Consider the following 20,544-nt stretch of genomic DNA (forward strand, 5'->3'; position numbering starts at 1 on the left):
TAGCTGATGAGCGTGTGACACTTTGAGCCTATAGTATTGAACCTTTTCCAAATATTCTAATTTTCTGAGATTTTGAATTTGGGGTTTTCAAAAACTGTAAGCCATGATCATCAAGATTATAACAAATAAAGCCTTGACATATCTCACTTTGCATGTACTGAGTTTATATCACATGTTAGTTTCACATTTGAAGTTGAATTGCTGACTTGAATGAACTTTTGCACAATATTCTAATTTTTTGAGTTTCACCTGTACTTTAGAAAGCCTAAAGGCACACTGTTGAAAATCCATTATACACGCTGACATTCCCTCTGTGATGGTTGTGTTTGTTTACAATTATTATACTAATGTCTTATAATTCATGTGCTGATGTTTGAGTAATGTCACAGCATTTCAGCACCTTTAGAGTCATTCAAAAGATCTTGCTCCAACTCGAGCCACTAAGAATGCTAACCTGCTGCTCCTTCCCTTTTGTGTCACCTTTAGGCGGATGCTAAGATGGTGTGCGATGTCGTCAGTCGTATGGAAGACACGGAGCCTTACTCTGCCGAGCTGCTCTCCGCCATGATGCGTCTGTGGTCCGACTCTGGCATCCAGGAGTGCTTCAGCCGCGCCCGAGAGTACCAGCTCAACGATTCAGCGCAGTAGTACGTACATGTGGTCATTTATGTGTGTATGGGTGAGTCAGGGCTGGACAGTTCACTGAGAAGTTACTCAAATCGATGTGTGTTAGTCTGCAGGACAGGCAGGTGATCAGAGTCAGGTTGACAGTAAACTGTGACTATAACATTAAAACTACATTCATCTGAAAATGCTACAGCTCTTTGACAACCAAGTGAAGGTCCTGAGTTTTGTGTTCTGTCTGCCTGCCATTATCATCTTATATATCATCTCATCAACTTATAACTTACATCTAATTAGCACCAACATCTTAGAAAAAGGGCACATTTACCCTGTTTGTGAGCCGGTGTGTGGGTTTGTGTTTATAGTGAACTGAACAAAATAGGGTGTGTGTTCTGAATTTAGTGGTGTTTGTATAGCACCCCCAGAGGTACCATATCACTGACTCAGCACAGTAGTGCATGTGTGCAAGTGTGTGTGTGTGTGAGTGTGTGTTCCACCTCCCCAGCTGATTCCTTATTTTCGAAGTCCAGATCAATAGATCACTCATTACCCCCCCGCCCCCCCTTATCTACCCACTCACTCTAAAAACACACACACACATACACACACCACTATGTATTTATAATCTTCTAAATGTGATCATACAATACACTATTAAGACACACAGTCAATCACCATTGAACCTACCAAGCCTGATTTATGCTGAGTGCCTGTGTGTGGGTGGAGAGACACAGCAGGAGAAACACAGGGAGGGAAAATGGGGTGGGCTGGGGGGGTAATTTCCCTCAAGTGCCATGTTTGTGTGTGTGTAGCCCTAGTTTAATTGTGTACCATACATCCAGAGAAATTACACAGAGCGACATGAAGAAATATTGCAGTAGAATGATGGAGGGAGTCAATGATCTATGTTTCTGTGTGCAGTACACACATTATACACCTTTCTTACACAGCAGGCTACAGCCATGGATGTAGTGAATATAGCTTATACTATTAAACCAATGTAAGTCATATGACGACAGGGTTTTTATGGGGAAAACCACAAAGTCATTTTCGTCTGGAAATACTAGTAAAATATTTAGTTAGTGAGTCGTTGACTCATAATATTCAACTGAGGGAAAAGTCATACAAAAGTCCTGAGTGCGGACATCAGAGGCAGCAGGATGTGTCATGACCAGATGAAAGACTGCACACCAACTCTATACAACACATTTTATTAATTGTTTCTGACTGTGACTGGGTGATAGGTGCTTGGTAAAATCATATATTTGGATACATCAAACATAGGTCAAGTCGACGGCTCAGCCACCATTCTGAATGTTACCATAGCAACACTACTTCTGCCTAATGTTATGTCTGGTACAACAAACCCCAACTTATATATTATTTTGTACATATTACTTTGTTGTGTTTTATTTCGTCTGTAGAAATAGGAGGCAATGGTCCAACAGGTCAGTCCATAAACTAATGACTGAATAGAACAAATAAAAAACCACATCTATAGACAAGATCACAGCATGTGCACCTTTTGAATGGGAATCTCTCACTTAGAATAAATGTGTAGAAACAAGGCTGATGCAAACATAGAGGTAACATAAGACAGAATAAACAGTGAAGAGAGCAGAGAACATGAGAAAAGATGGAAGGAGAAAGGACAGGATATAGTACAAAGGATATTGTGAGATAAGGGAAGGAAAGTTAAATATGAGAAATCAAAACAGTGTAGGCAAAGAAAACATGAATGATACAGACTGCAAGACAAAAGGGACAAAAAAAGTCAGCAAGTCAAAAGTGATGAGAGAGCAAGATATATGGCGAGAGAGAGAGAGAGAGTCATTTCTAATTGTTGCAGACATCTTGGAAGGGAGTTGATTCCTGTCAACATTTACATGTGGTCAATTAACTCAAACAACATCCACTGTGTGTGTGAGAGTGTGTGTGTGTGTGTGTGTGTGAGTGTTAAGCGTGTGTGTGCGTGTGTCTCTGTCAGTTTGTGTGTTCGTTGTTAAATGTCACATTAAAGATTGATGCACACTTCCTATTATGTTGTGGCCTGTGGAGCAGAACAGGCCAGCCAGCCAATGAACTGATAGGACAGATATCACATGATCAGACCACACTCAGTTTGACTTTGTGTGTGGGGTGTGTGTGATATTTCTCCAAAGTTAGGACATGTTGTCAGTCTTTTGGGTTAGGGTTGTAAGGTGTTAGGTGTTGTGGGAGGAGTAGGGGATGTTTGTGTGGGTGTGTGTTAGTAATCGCACATGCATGTGATGTGTGTTTTTATTACATAGAAAGCAGAAAGCTCTATTCTGAGTAGGGCAAGTTTTCCCTGAAGCCACTGTTCTCTCTCTCTCTTTCTCTCTCTCTCTCTCTCTCTATCTGTGTGCAAATGCCTTGCATGTACTGACCTATTTACCACAATACACATATGCTCTGTCTATGATTTACATCCCCTGCCTTTGTGACACTATGGTATGCATGTACCCACTTGGCCGCCATCCTCAGTACACACACATGCAGTGACATTAAAATGCCAGATGAAGTAGTTAAATGGACTCTGGACATGAGCATGGCCTCGGTGCATTGGTTTCTTACATTGCAAAACAATATGCAATTGATCAAGTGCATAGTCCCCGCTAATAGCAGGCAATCAGAGTAAACCTGTTTAGAATTGTATTTAAACGCTGGACGAAATGGCATAACTCTGCGCTTTGCTACAGATATTGATTCTGCAACATGCTTTGCATACAGTTACTTAACACCATTGAACATCTCAACAGGTCATTATGGAGAGCTAATTTAGTCGACTCTAGAACACAAAAATCGATGATATGATCTTGTCAGTTTTGCGAATGCATTGCTTGTGTGAAATTTCCTGATTTATTTCCTTTTTCTTTGCTCTGCTAACCAATGACAAGTCTTTTTCCTGTGTCGATTCACAGCCTTTTTATATTGTGGCTGGGTTGTATCATGTTGCATCATGTTGCTGCAGCTTCTGTGACAAGTGCTGGTTGTAAATATGTGTTGGAACATCACAGCAGGGGAGACAACTAACCATCTAAAATCTGGTTACTTAGCAGCAGCTATGAAGCAGGACAGTTGAGCTGACCTCCCTTGGGCTGATCCTGTAAAAACATACAATTGCTTTAATGTGTATTTCTTAGCTTATACCCATGTCAAAGCATAATTGGCACAATTGTATTGGCATCATTTTTTATATATTAACTTTTTTGATGTAAACATGATGTTTTTTTGACAGTACGGTGGATGTAGGCTTGGCAAGCTACTGCATTATAACGTTGGTTGATGGATTTTATTTCTGTGGTGAACCACATGCCAAAGTAAATGGCTAATGTAGGGTCATTGCACTTGAGTTAATACAGCAAGTGATCAATATGATTGTCCTCTAACTTAAGCACCAGAGACTACCAGTCCACCAGTCCGCAATTTGTGGTCAGTGTGATGAGTCTTTTTACACATTAACAAAACTGTAGGCTACTGAAAACAGAAGAGACTCTGACAGAGGGATGGGTGGAGTGTGTGTGTGTGTGTGTGTGTGTGTGTGTGTGTGTGTTAACAGACTGTTGAGGGGGCGGTGGTGAATATCGCAGCTTGTCGGGAGAAACTCAGTAGCTTTCTATGCTGGAAACACACAAAAGCACTCGCCCTTGTCATTATCACCTCACAGACATCATTCTCTCCAGTTGTCTCTCTTTTGTGCCCAACACTCTTTTAGTGATAATCTGTGATACTGCACATCACCAGGCATACACAAGCATACACTGGGGTTTGGTGTTAATTGACTTACACAAAGATATAAACCTTGAGGGGACAGGAGTTCTGTACATTAAATAATGTGAGCATTTGTGTTAGTGTGAATTCATGTCAAAAATGCTTCTATGAATAATGACTAGGGGGTAACAACAGCGAGCAGGAAGAGCAGACTGCCTCTATTCAGAGAGGGTTCAACCTCCTGCGGTGCTAAAGGTCATGAAAGTGACAGCTATGAGCTCCAGCATTAGTGGCAATTTTGATTGCAGCCTACTAGCATTTTCAGGTGTTAATTGATTCCTTAAATACTGGAGACTTGTCACTCTGTCCGGAAAAAGAGAAAGAAGAGACATTGTAGAGCAGATACTGGGTTGCATCTAGCAATTATTATCACTATTAATTAATTAATTATAGAATCTGTTCATCTATGAAAAGTCCCTGTCTTGGCTACCCACAGTATTCTTTATTTGGCTTTATTTCATCTGGATTTTCCATTGTATTCTTTTCCAATAAATGCCAGAATCCTCTTTGAACTTTGGCCCACACTGAAGCAGATCAATCCGATAGATTCTGTGTATGTCAGCATGACTTGACACTAGTTTTTTTCTGAAAAGGTTTCTCTCTGAAGCACAAATTGAAATTGGCATTGGCTAAAAATGGCTTTTCTTTCAGTTGTCAGTCAACAAAAATGTGCACGACAGCCATCATTTGGTAAGACGGGACAATACATCCCGGTCAGCTAATTAAACTTCTCCATCATCACTTACATTGCATTCAGTTTGTTTATACTTATGCAGTGTTTTAAGTAGTGTTTGTGTGTGTAAGAAAGAATACAGTATACTGCATTAACTATTGTAAGGTGCTTGCAGACCTTACAGGGTCCAGTGACAGAGGGTAGAGCCAGAGGTGCTTTTCAGATCTTATAACCTGGGTTTATGTGTCTGGTAAAGCAATAGCAGTTTGATCTTTGTTATATTCAAGTTCTGGGCTGATTCTGTTAAAAGGTGAACACATCAAACCACCAATACATGAACTTGAATTAGAGCCACTGTAGAAACTGTTATTGGAAAATAAGGGTTAGGGTTAGAACAGAACAGAACAGAATTAATATTCCTAATTTTTGCACAGGCTGCATCAGTGATGAATTAAAGAAAAATAGCAATAGAATTACATTTTCCATGGCGTTAATGCAACCTTTTAGTGTAACTGAGGTTCAGCTCATCACAAGTCATAAAGTGTTGGAATATATTTGATCATGAAGCAATACCCACAGTATTTTTCTCATATTTTCGTGTATGTCTTAAGCGTTACACAGTAAAAGTGTGTCTATCTGTTTCGGAGCTGCATTTGTGATGAGGTGTTCTGTATTGTTTGACTGCCTTTAATATATTCAACAACCTTTCATTTTGTAAATTTAAATGTGTTGTAACACCAGATCATTAAAATTCATCCTGTCAGGTTCCCTGAGTGTAGTAGACAGATCTGTTTACAACCTGCTATATGTTTGTATTTATTTTCTATTTAAGAACCAATCAAGGTCCAGCAGAACAGAACTCTCAGCTCTCCCTATCTACTTCTTCTCCAAACCCCAGTCTAACCCATATTCCTTTCTGTGTAATCAATATTTCTTACCACTGAAGCTGTGAGCAAGTGCAATGTGTGTGTGTACCAACTACTTCTTGGCACCATCAGCCCAATATCGACTTTTTCTCTTGTGATCTTGAAGTAACTCTGCATCCATTTAAAAGCTCTCAAACAACACTCTCACCGATCTATAAATAAAAACATCCATTACACTATATGGATGCATGATGTGGGTATATTACATTCTCTCTTGCTCTTTTGACTTACTGCTGCTGGTTTAGAATACCAGTGTCTGAATAGCTGTTGTGTGGAAAAATAATTTGTATAATTCAGCTGCTGAGACCTCACTCTGCACTTGATTTTAGAGGTGAAGCTGTCAGATTAAGCAAGGGATAAAATCTTCCAGACAGGGCATTACACCATTGTAACTCAGTAAAGGCAAAATACACGGGGTTAAAAGTAAGGGACACATGACGTCTCATAATAGTAAAAGTAAAAGATTCTGACTGGCGTCTGTCCACCCTGCTGAAGTGTCATTTTAAGCCTGGATATTGCATTATTGTCATTTTAAATGCTGCAACATTCTGCCAGTAATGTAGTTATGTCCAGGAGAGCCGCCCTCCAAGGGCTGAGAGAATGAATCTCTTGAACTGTGCTATTCAGGATTATTTGATTTATACTTCTACATTAAAAAATAAAGGTCCACTTCCAGAGATATTCCATTACATAACTGAACAGTCATCTCGCCTACCTACTTCCCTTTCTCACTCCTTATCAAGTGGCCACTCAATGTGGTAACTTAGTTTCTTTATGTATTTGTATTGTACACGGCCAACTAGTACTGACAGCTTTTATTCATTGTAGGTATCAGCCAAACAGAGACAATGAAAATATGTATCACTGGAGATTAGTATAATCCTTGAAGTTACCACCAAGGAATTTCTGTTTTCCAGTAAATGAAAGTAATTAGATTTAAAGTACTGTAGAACAAATTAACAGACGATTCATTTCATATAAATCGTCCAATAGAGATAAGAAGGACATAGATACCTGGTCAGAGACCAACTACAGATCAACACTGGTACCATTGTACCAGTGTTAATCTGTAGTTGGTCTCTGACCTCTGGTGAGAGGAAAGAAACTGCAGTCAATACAGGGGCAAAGTATAATAGCACATTTACTCTCATTATTAATGACAGCAATCCAGTGGGTGGGTGTCTCATTATGCTTGTTATGTAATGTTAACTGTTAGCCCATCCCAGCCATAAAATACATTATTAAGTTTAAACTTGAATACAGATAGATCCATTTGAAGTGATGATACTCCTACTGTGTCAGTGTGATCAGAAAACTCAACACTAAATGAGACTAAGAGGTGAGATGCAGGGAGCTACTGGTGGATCTGAGGCAGACAACTGAATGAGTGGCTTAACACCCAATGAAAACACATTCATCTTCACTCAGTATGAGAACTGGCCATTTGCTAAGCCCCGCCCTAAATAGTTACTGTCGCTACGCCTGTCAAGCATTTTCACACAGCAAAAATCAGTATACTGGTTACAATGATAGTGGCCAGATTTACCATCAATATTCATAGTAATTTTTTTGAACAATGAGTCCTTGATTTTTAAATAGAGAGAGACAAAATCAGCTTCTCATTTCTAGTCGTATTGTATCAGCAGTTGCTAGCCCAGCTAATCAAACTAATGCTAGCTCCAAGAGTTGGTTGAAAATGATGTCTTGACTTTTTAATGCTTCCAGCTGACTCGAGGAGAATCATATAGAACCATTTGATGGCTGCGTACATGATATTATGCATGTTGCATGTACCAGGCGAAAAGTCATCCATCCTCACCAGCTCATGAGAAAAAGCTTTAAGTTTGAGGACTAACCGGCGTGTTTGGCAAACCTGTCTTGTGTAAAACCGACTGTGGTTGCTTAAGTTTAAACTTCCCCAAATCCAATAAAGAGCAGTACAGAGCCGCTTACACTATGTTCTAATAGCATTCAGGACAGGCTTTCATGAATAAGGGAAGTACTACATAGTGGATGTGTTAGTCATGAACAGAACATTTCTAATAATACCAGTAATTCCACAAAGTAATGTGAGTTTTTGTTCTTTTGCCTTGTACCATTCAGTTTCTTCTGCAAGTAGTAAACTGGTTAGCCAGACACACTGCAGCTGACATTAGAGCACAGTTTAATCCATTCATTGTGCTTTTGCTCTTGTGTTTTTGGTTTTGGAAAAGCTATAAAAATTTACCTTCCTCCAAACTCTGTGTGTACTCAGTATTGCCCGCACAACAGCCAAGTGCACACGGTTTCAGCATGTGAAATAATCCAAAGTTTGACAGGCCTGCCATGCCTCGTTATAACTACTCTAGAAGTAGCTTGGTGCTGATTTACAGTCTGTATTTTCTCTGTGTGTTTGTGTGCAGCTACCTAGACAGCCTAGATCGGATTGGTGCAACAGACTACCAGCCGACAGAGCAGGACATCCTGAGGACCCGAGTGAAGACCACAGGCATCGTTGAGACACACTTTACCTTCAAAAACCTTCACTTCAGGTCAGTATTAACTCTCGACAGTCCCCTTTTTCTTTAGATGTCACCAATACTCCCTTTACCCATCTATATGTCCGCTCCTCTATCCATGCATACAGTAGGAACTCCTGTCTGTAATTAATAGGATTAAATGCGTTAAACACGTGTCTATATTTATGATTGTCTGCCTTTTTTAATGAGATCTGATTCAATTAGTGCAAGGAGCTATGGGACCAATGGCAGAGAGGAGGAGAGGCATTATGGGACTGTAGGAGGAAAGAAATGAGAAAAGAGGGGAGGAGTCTTATCCTGACCTCTACTTTAATTACCATATCTGTCCCTCTTGTGTGAATGATGTTTCTTTCACTTTTCCTATTACTTTCTGTCTCAGTCTTTCTCATCTACACACATCATATTTATTGTTCAGATACACACATTAATTTTAAATATGCAGAGAAATGTTAGTTCTGCTAAATGATGCTTTATACTGTTACTGTTACAGGTGAGTAGGGGGTGTGCTGGGTGTGTTTTTGTAGAAGCCTAAATATTGCCAGCTCATTTGCTATTACTGGCAGTCAGGCAGTGAGTGGGAGACAACAGTATTCCCGCACTGGGTGTAAACCACTAACCTTCCTACCATTATACCCATCACATCTAGAACTCTGTTCTAACCACACCAAAAAAACAATTTATACGTGAGAAAGTAGTTATTCTCAACTGTGAAGACATGAGGTGAATTACTGGAAAAGGTTAATGTAGTCTCAGATAAGATTCAGCTCTACTGTATTCCTCATAATCTCACAGGTTTTGTTTTGGACATTCACTATCAGGTGGTCTTTTACTTGTCCTCTCAGAAGTAGTAAGACAGTGACTGGTGGTGTTTCCACTGTTCTCTGTAGATTATAATGCAGCATAAGACAGCACTCGCAGACTTAATCCTGTGGTCACAACACTGTCATACTGTCAGTCCATTTAACTCCGATTAAGCTAGCTAAAATATGGATGGAGAGGACAGACAGGAGAAACACATTAAAAATGTTCAAAGGCAACTTTTACTTGTTACTTCACTCTTTGCTTTTTTGTATTCAGTAGCTATTCAATCAGCCCAAGATGACATGAAGTATAAACCAGATCTAAATCATCATCAATATCCGAAAAGGTGCCATAAAAGAAAGATATTGTCAGATTCAGTAAATCTCCAATGGCCAGAACAAAGTAATGGCTCTCTTACATTCAAATGTGTTATTGAGCAAATATATAGGGAAGAGGAAATGTCACACAAACACCCCAGTGATGCAACACATGAAAATGTGCCAGTTGCTTGTGCATTCAAGAGTAAAATTTACAATGAGATAAAAACTGACAGAATGTACGAGAGTGACTGCATAGTGATATGTAAAAAATGTCTTTATGTGTCTATATATAAGTGAGTGCCTTTTCACATTCGTCTCTCTGTGGCCACTAGGCTGTTTGATGTGGGAGGTCAGAGGTCGGAGAGGAAGAAGTGGATCCACTGTTTTGAGGATGTCACAGCCATCATTTTCTGTGTGGCACTCAGCGGATACGACCAGGTGCTGCATGAGGATGAGACCACGGTAAGGACACATGTCACATGTATGACCTCTCTCACTCTGTCTCTGCCCCTCCCACTGGTGCTTTCTCTCTGTCACTGTGTAGCCTAATGACCCATTTATACTGGAAATACTGGAACATACCTTTTAAGAAACATTATTTCTAAAAGCATCAGAGTTGTAGTGTATCCAAGGCTCTTTTATGTGTTCAGGATGCGGAACAACATTGCAAATAGTCCCTTAATACATTTTGACACAGGCTATATAATAGCTACTATAAAGACAGTGTTCACTTGTTCTGTATGTAGGAAAAACACGTAAGCTGACATTAAACACATGGTCTGTGTAACAGCCTGAGACAGGAAGGGATAAATGTCTCTGTTGCTCTTTCATGAGCTGCTAAATAAATTAAACCATGAAAGATATTTTATATATTCATTATAGAATGACAGGACTTATAGGCAGACTTATCTGCTTCCCGCTTCTCTTACTTTACATCTGTCTCATAAATCTGATGTGAATCTGTATGGGTTTATCACACTGGTTTGCCTTCATAGTTTTCTTGCTATCAAAACACAACATTAATTCTGTGGATTTCCACAGTGTTTCTTCTGGATCTCATCTTGGTATACCAAAATGTGCTGATTAATATCACGACAGAACATGTAAATAGAGTAACAGACTGACGGCGCTATTGAAAATACTTTTTGGACTTGTTTGTTTAACAAAACACTTAGTCGGACAGTCCTCCAGCTCTAGTACACACACTGCTGGATGGTTCCTGTGCAAAAATACAAAGGATCATTGTATCTGTGAGTTATTTTTCTCTATGCAAACCATTCTTCCCTGAATAGACACTGCAAACTAAGTTGCAGTCTGGGCAAAGCAAATGATCTGCTTTAAATAACAGGAAGGACAGGTACAGTAACTCATGAATATTAGGTTACAAAAGGCACATTATGGTGACTTTAGATTCTGAGATACACAGTAGGTGTTGAAATGTACTTTATTTACTTAACTTTAAGGAAAAAGCATTAAATACCCTTAAACAAAAGTATCACTAAAAAACATTTCTTTTTGGTTTAGTATAATTTTTGCATATTGAAAAGAGTCTGTGTTTGAGAACTATAAGGGCTCTGGAGAGCAGTGTGGACTGATTTGATATTTGGTTAAAATAAATAAAACGGTAAAACAGTTACGATGGAGTAGCTCAGTGTTTCCTCAATAAAAGGCCACAACCCACCATGTGGCTATAAAGACGATGTCATGTCGTCTAAAACAAATAAGCTGATTTGAATGCATAGTGCTCAATGCTATTTATAAGCCTGAAGTGTTTCCTTGGAGAATTCCAGGCAGGGAAATTGTGTTCAGTAGCTGCTCTATTTATGCAGATGTCATCAAGCCTCCCTCTGAGCTGGGAGCGCCAGAAGAACGTCAGATGAGGAATGAACTATCCATCATAAAACCTGCTCTGAAACAGGTTCTAGTTTGCGTGTCGCATATTTGACTTCAGATACCTCAGTGGATCAGACAGCAGTGCAAGGATGAAACTTGTTTTGATTAAGGGGCTGTTTTACCGTAATATTGTGATTTCTTTTACCCCTACACCAACACAGCACACAGCTAAAATACAAGTTCAGGTCTGTTGTTTAGTGGTTGTCGGTGCATCTTTCTGAGAAATCTTCAAAATCTAAATGAAATGGAAGTACACAAGGCAATATGTGATAAAAAAAAGTGTGTGAAATTACCCGTCACAATTACAAACAACAACAGATAATACAAATCCAGTAAACATCACAGATCTGCTCAGACAACATTAGTAGCAGGTCTGCTAATGGTATCAACCTTATGTGTTATTATTTTTAAAGAGCAAACATTAGTGTGGGAGTTTCAATCACCAGGCAAATAACCAAATGTTTTTCAGTGGGCTCCCAAGTCCAGAGACATCCATGGCATGTTATTCAGAAATTACAGGCACTTTGTAACAGCAACAATATTCCACAATCAGGCATGACAGATAACAATCCCCCACTAATGGGAATGATGAAGTCATACATATATCCCTTTTGGGCAGTTGATTAAAGCCACTAACAGGCTGTGAATTTAATTACAATGACAACATTTTGCCATAATACTAAGAACGTAGAGGCAGATTTTTTTTTTATTGTATCTTAAATTCTCTTCCGAAGCAAGATACTGCATATAAAATTCATACTGTATTGTTTATTGATAAGGTCTACTTGAGAGGCTTTTTCAAGCTGCCTAAAGCCAGAGCCTATGTCTACATGAAACAGTGTTTTGAGGTGCTAATGCCGATTTTCAGAACGTCAACAAATGTGACACAGTTTTCGTGGTTTCCTGAAGGTCATGTGACCACTAGCATGTAAAATGTATTTAAGGAAATAAAAGGGTGATAGATCGTGACATTTGCATTTATATATACTGTATATATTTTTTAGTATTAAGTAAAACAAGTTGTACTGAAACAAACAAAAGCATTCTCTTTTGCTGTTCACTCAGAGTTTCTGCATGGTTCACCAAGTTATGTTATTACATTAGCTAAAGTGTGAAAGTATAATGGAAAATCAATGCATTTGTATACTACTTCCCACGAGTATATATAATAACTCCTAATGATATAATTAATGCAAGTTAATGTGAGCTGAAGCAGAAAAGCAGAATAACATGGATGGATGCATTAGCCAAAAACTTATTTATTTTCTAAAACCAACACTTCCCCACTATGAGATAGGTTCCCTAGCTGATGTAGCTAGCAGTGGTGTTAGTGTCTGCTACAGGTCTGATGGTGCTGACTGAAACTCCACATGCAAGTTTAATCCTCTGTCACAACAATCCCCCTTTTAGTTTATAAGTGAATGAAGATAATTTCTCCCAACAGCCTGCAGTTGGAAACAAAAACGTTTTTCTAACATTTCCATTTACCCAAGGTTTTTTAGACTTGTTAATATCCTAAGGCATTTTTTGAGAAAAATAGATGAAATGCTTTTAAGACTTTTAAAGACCTGCAGATACCCTGTCATTTGCAGTACCTAAAAGACATGGATCTGCTATTGCAAGATTTATAAGGTGCCAGAACAGGTTTTCTGTTTGGTTTGTGGATTTCTACTGTTCTCATTTTGGTAGGACAGGAAAGAAATAAAAGACCAGGGGCTCCATGCTAAAGGTTTTGACTGTTAAGAGTATATCTGTATAAGCATCTGTGTGACGTATGAACAAAAACACATCCAGTACTACACGCACTAGCACCACACGTACTTCTACGTACTTGTTTCTGTTCAAGAACTGCTTGCATTGTGTTTTTCTCTGGCTGTCCTTGTCTTGTTTCTCTGACAACACACTCGTATACAGACGGACAGACGTGCGCAGCGGTCGAAAAGTCAACAAAAACTACTTTTCCTAACCACTTTTCCTTCACGTCCTTCACCGGGTCAAGGAAAAATGTGAGAACTCATTCAAGAGAATTCATAAGGATTTAGGAAAAGACCACTAAGGTGCTAAGAGAATCCAACTGCACTTAAAATAGGCTACGTAATTATGCTATTGACGTTGAATTGCGCATCGCTTTAAATGTTGCTGCCGCGAGGAATTACGAGACACTGGAGATAAGAAAACGACTTGTGCAGATAAGAAAGGAAGGACTGAAGCACCTTTCCTTAGCAGTTGGATAATTCGACCAGATCTTATCATGGCTACCACTTAGATACTTCCGGGTCATTTCACACAGTTAGGAACCTTCCTAGCAAAAAAGACTTTTTGACCGCAGCCACAGACTATTGTCTGAAATGATAACTGCTCTGGGTGAACACTGGATTAGGGGAACATACAAGAGAAGTGGGATGTGGGTGGGTGGGCCCCTTGCATTTTCTGTTCCTGCTCTAAGCTCCGCCCTGCAGCATCTCTGGCTCCTTCCACTCCTCCTGTCACTCTCGCCATCGACTGTCCTCTCTAACCAATCAGCAGTAAGATCTTCTACAGATGTTCCACGCACAGAAAGGTATGAAACCTCCTGATAGGTTGATACACCCACCAAGAGTTGAAAGCAGTGCCTCTTTTTGTTTGTGAACCCACGAATCCCTATCTATCTATCTATCTATCTATCTATCTATCTATCTATCTATCTATCTATCTATCTATCTAGCTCTCTAGCTATCTATCTAGCTCTCTAGCTATCGACTTCTGTGTGTCTGTGTGTTCTTTCTGTCTGATCGTGAAGTTCTTCCTCTAAATTACTGTTAACTATTCAAACCTCCTGCCTTCTGCCATTCCTCTGTGAGGCTGCGTTACCTAAATCTGCAGTAATTTGCTACATTTCTGTTTTTCCACTAATCTGATTGGTTGATGGGCCCCATCAATCATATATTCTTCATTGGCAACAAAGGATCATAACCAGAGAGAAACTGCTTTCAACTCATTCTTTAAATGAATCTAAGTCTTATCTGTTTTCTTCATTAGGCACTTCCATGCAGCACGACTAGGTTTCTTGATTTTTGTTTTGCATGAGCATTAAAACGTAATGCCATCAGCCAGTTTGCTTTTCTACAGATTTCATCAGCGAACACAACATTGGATTCTGGTGAGAAATAGCAAAGATGGAATGATTTATAAAGCACATTTTTTAACAAAGCAGTGTTTACAACTCAACCTAGGGAGCCAGTGGTTCAGTGGAAAAAAACATGAACTACTAACATGAAGAAGTGCCTAATGATGAAAAAAAATAAAATACTTAAATTAATTTAATCTTTAATGTATTAAGGATAGTTTTCATGCTTTGTAACCATTTTAGCTTCATTTTAGAACTCAAGAGTATTTAAATCTATGCCTAATATCTTGTTTTTAATATAGTATTTATTCTTTAATAACCCTGTGGAGTTTTCTTTGTAAACAGCATTTTTTACATCTTGTTTACTATGTGCGTATCTGGCCTAAAAGTTTGAGTGAGTTCAATTACATCAGTTAATCACCTTAGAAAACACTTTCGAAGCTTTTAATTTGAATGTGCTACATTGACATCGGTTTTCTTCTTCTGCCGCTCCTCCTTTACTGGTACACTGCTACCTTTTAATTCATAGTTTCCACAAACTGTTGCTGCTTTCTGCAGTTGGCAAAAATGCTGAACATGCAATGCAAAGAAAACATTACAGTGCCCCCAGTGGTCAAAAACTCCACAGGGTACTTTTTAAGTGATCACTTTTTCAGTGTGCTACAGTTAGAGCAAACAGTAGCTCACAGCTAACAAGCTAAAAGTGCATGGCTTTGTTTAACTCTTTGGCAGCAAGCAGCTTACTAATAATTCCTTTTACCTATATGGTGATCAACACACACAGACAAATATATGCTCAACACGCCGCAGCAGAACAGTGTCGATAGACGAGAGGAACCCCTCAGTACTTCTGCTCTGCTCTTTTGTTTTTTATTTTTCAAGGTTCCTCTCTCTGTTTCGATAGTGTGTACTTGGTATGTGTGATCTTGATTACTCGTGTGCAGGAGTGTGCATGTGTTTTCTGAACACATTTACATTTCATTCATGTAAGAATCTGCAGTATGTGTCTGTGAGAATGCATGAGAGTATGTTTTGAAGCCCATTCAGCCCGTGCTAATGTCTCCTACAGAACCGCATGCACGAGTCTCTGAAGCTCTTTGACTCCATCTGTAACAACAAGTGGTTTAAGGACACCTCCATCATCCTCTTCCTGAACAAGAAGGACCTCTTTGAAAGCAAGATCAGCAAGTCACCACTGTCCATCTGCTTCCCCGAATACACTGGTACATATCTATATACTTCAGAGTGAATGTTCATTAATATATTCTGTATATATTTATGTGGACATTAGGAGGTACTGTGGCAGCTGAGGTGAAGCTCCCTCCACACAGCACTTCCAAAACATTAAGATAAGACAAACAGTCCTAATTTTAAGACTTACTGACCAAGCATTTTAACACTAAAACCAGCTCCTGAAAATGTAGGGGCGATCCAGTCTGATGCCTGTCTGCTCTGTAGTCACGTAGCCTCAGCCTTTGAGCTGATCTCCGTGATATCTGGATAATACTACACACTACATGCATATTCAAATAACTGCACCATTCAAAGTTGAAGTGGTGTTTCTTTAAGTGTTCCCACTTGACAACAATGCAGCTGTTTGAGAGGCATCGTGTCTCATGTCGAGTCGCTGTTTGTCCAAATGTGGCTCAATATGGCTCCACAGAGCATTCATCAGGTTGATTTATGCATACGTGTAAACAAACAAAAAATATGTATTTAAATTTTCTCTCTCTCTTGAATGACTCAATTAAATGACTTATAATGGCCCCAAAAATGCCTTAATTGTAAATATGGATGTAGTATTTGTACCTCCAACTCAGGACAGAAGCTACAACAAAGTACAGCTCATACATCCACATTTATAATCAGTTTCAGCAGAGATAGAGCAGAAAGGTCTGTGTGATTCTTGACATTAGGCTGATATCTGCAGATAGCTGTTTACCGAAGTAGAAATGGAGAGGAGGACAATACACAGGGTGGGAACCCAAAGATTAGAAGGCAGAGCAGATAGGCTCAGACTGTGGAACAAAACAAAAATGAGAGTCAAACAAGTACAACGAGTGAAACAGTGAATGAAATCAGGAGTGTTACAAGAGGAGCTTGAGTGTAAGAGAGACGAGAGGAACTGAGAGACGAGAAACAATAGAACGTGAGAACGCCACAGAGACAGAGAAAGCAAGAGTGTGAGAAAAGAAAAAAGAATAGACAGCTCAAGAGTGTGGGAAAGCAACATGGGGAGAGACCAAAACAGCAAGACTGTGAGAAAGAGAAAATTAGAATTCCAAACCTGTTTCCTCTCCTCTTTTTTTCGTCCTGTCGTCCTTTTACATAGCAGAACTCTATTTCCTATTCTGATGAAGCAGCCAGACAAACCACAGTGCTGCTAATAGCTGAGACCCAGATAGATGTTAGTGACACTTCCAACACAAATTACTCCAATCACTGTGATCTTACTCGTTCCAAAAGCATTATAACAAAGTAAAGCTCTTGGTTAAAGCCACCGCATGCCAAATTCTTGCATTACAGCAGAACTAATTTTTACAGTTCATAATTGACTTGAGCTAAATGGGCACATAGTAGATCTGTCACTGCTGAAAAATTAATCAATATACAGTATGAATAATGGTTCCATCCCTTTTGTCCTTCATCCCTCTGTCACAGTCTTGTTCTGTTGCTCTATAAAGACTATAATACATCGGTAATACTCAGAAACTGGCAGCTTTTGCCAACGCTATCAAGATTTTCCATTACATTTAATTTGTCTGCACAAAACCACCTTTTCCATTTTGTCCGAGGAAGTTGTCGATGTATTATATATTTTTTTAGCTAGCGGTAAGCACAACCCTCCGTACAACACAGAGTAACATATTCAGCAGAATGTGTGCTGAGCTCCAAAGTCAAAGGTTATGTTTTCAGAAAATATCAGAAAAATCCCGCTGATGCAGAAAATGAGGTACAGCCCACTGATACAAAGGTTCAGATGACAACAGCTTTTAAGCCTTCACCTAACTCCCACTATATGTCATCTCTCTCCTTAGGTCCAGACACTTACCTGGAAGGAATAGCCTACATTAAGTCTCACTACGAGAGCAAGAACAAGTCGCCCAACAAGGAGGTCTACTCCCACGTGACCTGCGCTACAGACACCAACAACATCCAGTTTGTTTTTGATGCTGTTACTGATGTCATCATAGCGAATAACCTGCGGGGCTGTGGCCTTTACTGATGATGCTATTAAATGTTAGCCATTATGCAAGATGGGCGTTTGACGTGTATTTACCCATGTGGTACCTACGTGGGTAAATACATTTGGTACCTATGTGGTATATGCCACACAACCTATGTGATATATGTATGTGGTATCTATCACACAACTATTGTGGTATACCACATAGGTTGTGTGGCTCATGTGTCATTGTGTCAAATATGGGGTATGAGTTGTGGTCATGATGTCATCATTACTGCTTAACCATAAGGCTGATCATTGGTTCAACCTGATTCTTAATTAATGAATTGATTGGTTGGTTGAGATGTCATTTAATCTATTTGCCTTTTTTCATTCATCATGTCAGTTCCTAGCAAAGCACCACAAGCACATTCCAGGTACACTGTACGTTTTGTGTTTGATTGTAACTAAACTCCAGATCTGTTGCTGGTGTGCTGCAGATATTTTGCACAATACCTACAGTTAACTCCTCTGGGACACAAGGTTCCTGAGACTTATTTGTACATATAGCAGTGCCTTACTCATTGACCTAGATGATATGCAGTCTAAGTGCACCCCTCTAAGAGATCCAGGAGTAGTCCTCAAAAATGAAATTGTGAGGTATTTCTCATTATTTTTAAAATTTCAGTTGTCATTCTGATATCTTATATTTTAGTTAGTTAGGTACATGAAGGGCCAATGTGAAACTGCTTTAAACGATGTCATTGAACAAGTCCTAATCAGAAGTTCAGTTCACTCTCAGTTCAGTTCAGAGAGGTGTTCTTAAGAGTTAATTATGTATATGAGACATTAGCCCCTGTATGTCAGGGGCACTCTGGCGGCCAAGGGGTTAGGGCACATACTATACAACTGTGATGTCACAATTTAAATTCCAGCTGGGGACCTTTGTTGCATGTCATACCCCCCCCCTCTCTCTCCCTATATTTCTGCAAAAAACAACTTCGCTCATGCCGTGTTGTGATATTCATTCCTCTGATGTTTGTGGTACACTGCATAGTGTCAGACTGTTGCATTTAGCCATGCCCATTAAACTGTGGAACTTCAAAACGGCTAATCTTAAATAAATACATAAATGCATACATAAATAAAAGACGCAATGAACCAAAACCATAATATATAAATACTGAAAAAAACAGATGAACTCATCATTATGAAGTTAAATTAAAATCGAACTCATTATAATGATCATAATAATGTGTTTTCACAGTAACAGTTTAACAGTTCATTTAAAATATTTATTTTAATGTTTCCCTGAAATAAGAAGAAACTTGTTAAAAGGTACATTTTGAAATTGCTATAATTAAATAAGAATGAACCATAATTAAGTAATTTTACATTGAATTTTGCACTTTTTCATATGATTATTAAGTTCATAATGTATTTTTATTGTATATACTGAATTTATTTATTTGATATTGGCCTGTACAGAGTTCCATATTAAACAGTGTGATGCCTTTGTGAGTTCTGGATTTAACAAATAGGACTAATTAATGGTACCGTGTCCATTCATCTTATCCTACCCTCAAAGGCCTCGGAGAAACATGTAGGATCATAAGAGCCTCACGTCAACTTCAATATAGCAAAGCTTCTCTCACTGAAAACCTGCGGGAGCAGAGGGATTTTCAGGGGGGAGAGGATTGTTCAGAATACTAAATGTAATTAGACCAGAAATAATCTTGGTTATGAAACATGACTCTCACTTATTTTTCAGTTTGAAGTCACGTCTTTTTTTTTCTTACCAGCTATGATAGCGTGTGGCTGGTATTGTTTTCACCTTTTGAGGTGTGTGTGTGTGTGTGTGTGTGTGTGTGTGTGTGTGTGGGGGTGTGGGTGTGGGTGTGGGTGTGGGGTCCTGGAGAAACCTACTGTGGCGGGAACTACCACAGAGGTGGTTAAATGTTTTGGCAGGTGTTTATATGTCTGGACAGATTTTGCAAGATACAGTCACAAAAATTCACAGGAGTGTAGTTGAGATTAAAATGAAGGCCGAGTTCAACAACAGTTGTGATCTGACCCATAAATACTGAGTAGTCATGCAACAATGTAGTAATAATGTAATAATGACTACTGAGTACTCATGGGTCAGAACGCGTCACGGCTGATGTGATCCCGTCGGAAGAGGGTCTCTAGTGTTTTGTTGTTTGTAGACCACTTCATATTTTTAAAGCCCAATATTCCCACCTTAAAGCCCCTATGTGAAGGATTTGAACAGTTCTGACTTTGGTCATGGTAGTATCACACAAAAAAAAAGAAACTGTGGCAGACAGCTACAAAGAAGTAATGTGTCAGTTTTGACTGGGATTCTCAAATTTCTACAATTTAAAACTCTTGCCATAAGAGTAATTTGAGATATTCTATAACCACGATTAGAATATAAGAATTAGATTTTGTGGTTTCAGAACTACTACTACTGAATAGTGTCATTTTGTGTCAGTGTTGTTATTCCACAGCCCATTTGTTTTAGTCTTGGATGAATTTCACTCACGGGGAAAATTGAAAATTGTACTTTTGATCAGATTTAGAAGAGAAAATGTGAACATTTTCTTTTTGTTTCTGTTTTTTTCCCCTTTAAGTTAAATTCACATTTAGCAAGGAAGTTGCTATTTGTGTGAGAACGAGGTTGCCATCACCTGTTCACTTTAAACAAAGAGGTACAAGAGATAG

At 39.0% G+C, this 20,544-nt stretch overlaps 1 protein-coding gene across 2 annotated transcripts in view; it reads left to right on the forward strand.

Moving 5' to 3' along the window:
* Positions 1 to 20,544, forward strand: part of LOC111666045 (guanine nucleotide-binding protein G(o) subunit alpha) — an 85,898-nt gene that overhangs the window by 54,965 nt on the left and 10,389 nt on the right. The window contains exons 4-8 of one of the 2 annotated variants that reach the window (XM_023421241.2): positions 487 to 647; positions 8,418 to 8,546; positions 9,988 to 10,117; positions 15,724 to 15,877; positions 17,693 to 18,927. In XM_023421241.2, the coding sequence (XP_023277009.1) occupies positions 487 to 647; positions 8,418 to 8,546; positions 9,988 to 10,117; positions 15,724 to 15,877; positions 17,693 to 17,880 (762 nt within the window). In that variant the 3' untranslated portion in view covers positions 17,881 to 18,927. Of the gene's footprint in view, positions 1 to 486; positions 648 to 8,417; positions 8,547 to 9,987; positions 10,118 to 15,723; positions 15,878 to 17,692; positions 18,928 to 20,544 lie in introns of those variants that run through there. The other variant, XM_087177983.1, reaches the window with a different exon arrangement.

The sequence above is a fragment of the Seriola lalandi genome, unplaced genomic scaffold (genome assembly GCF_002814215.2).
Source record: "Seriola lalandi dorsalis isolate HSWRI2012SDOR001 ecotype SW California unplaced genomic scaffold, Sedor1 jcf7180002054671, whole genome shotgun sequence".
Taxonomy (NCBI): domain Eukaryota; kingdom Metazoa; phylum Chordata; class Actinopteri; order Carangiformes; family Carangidae; genus Seriola; species Seriola lalandi.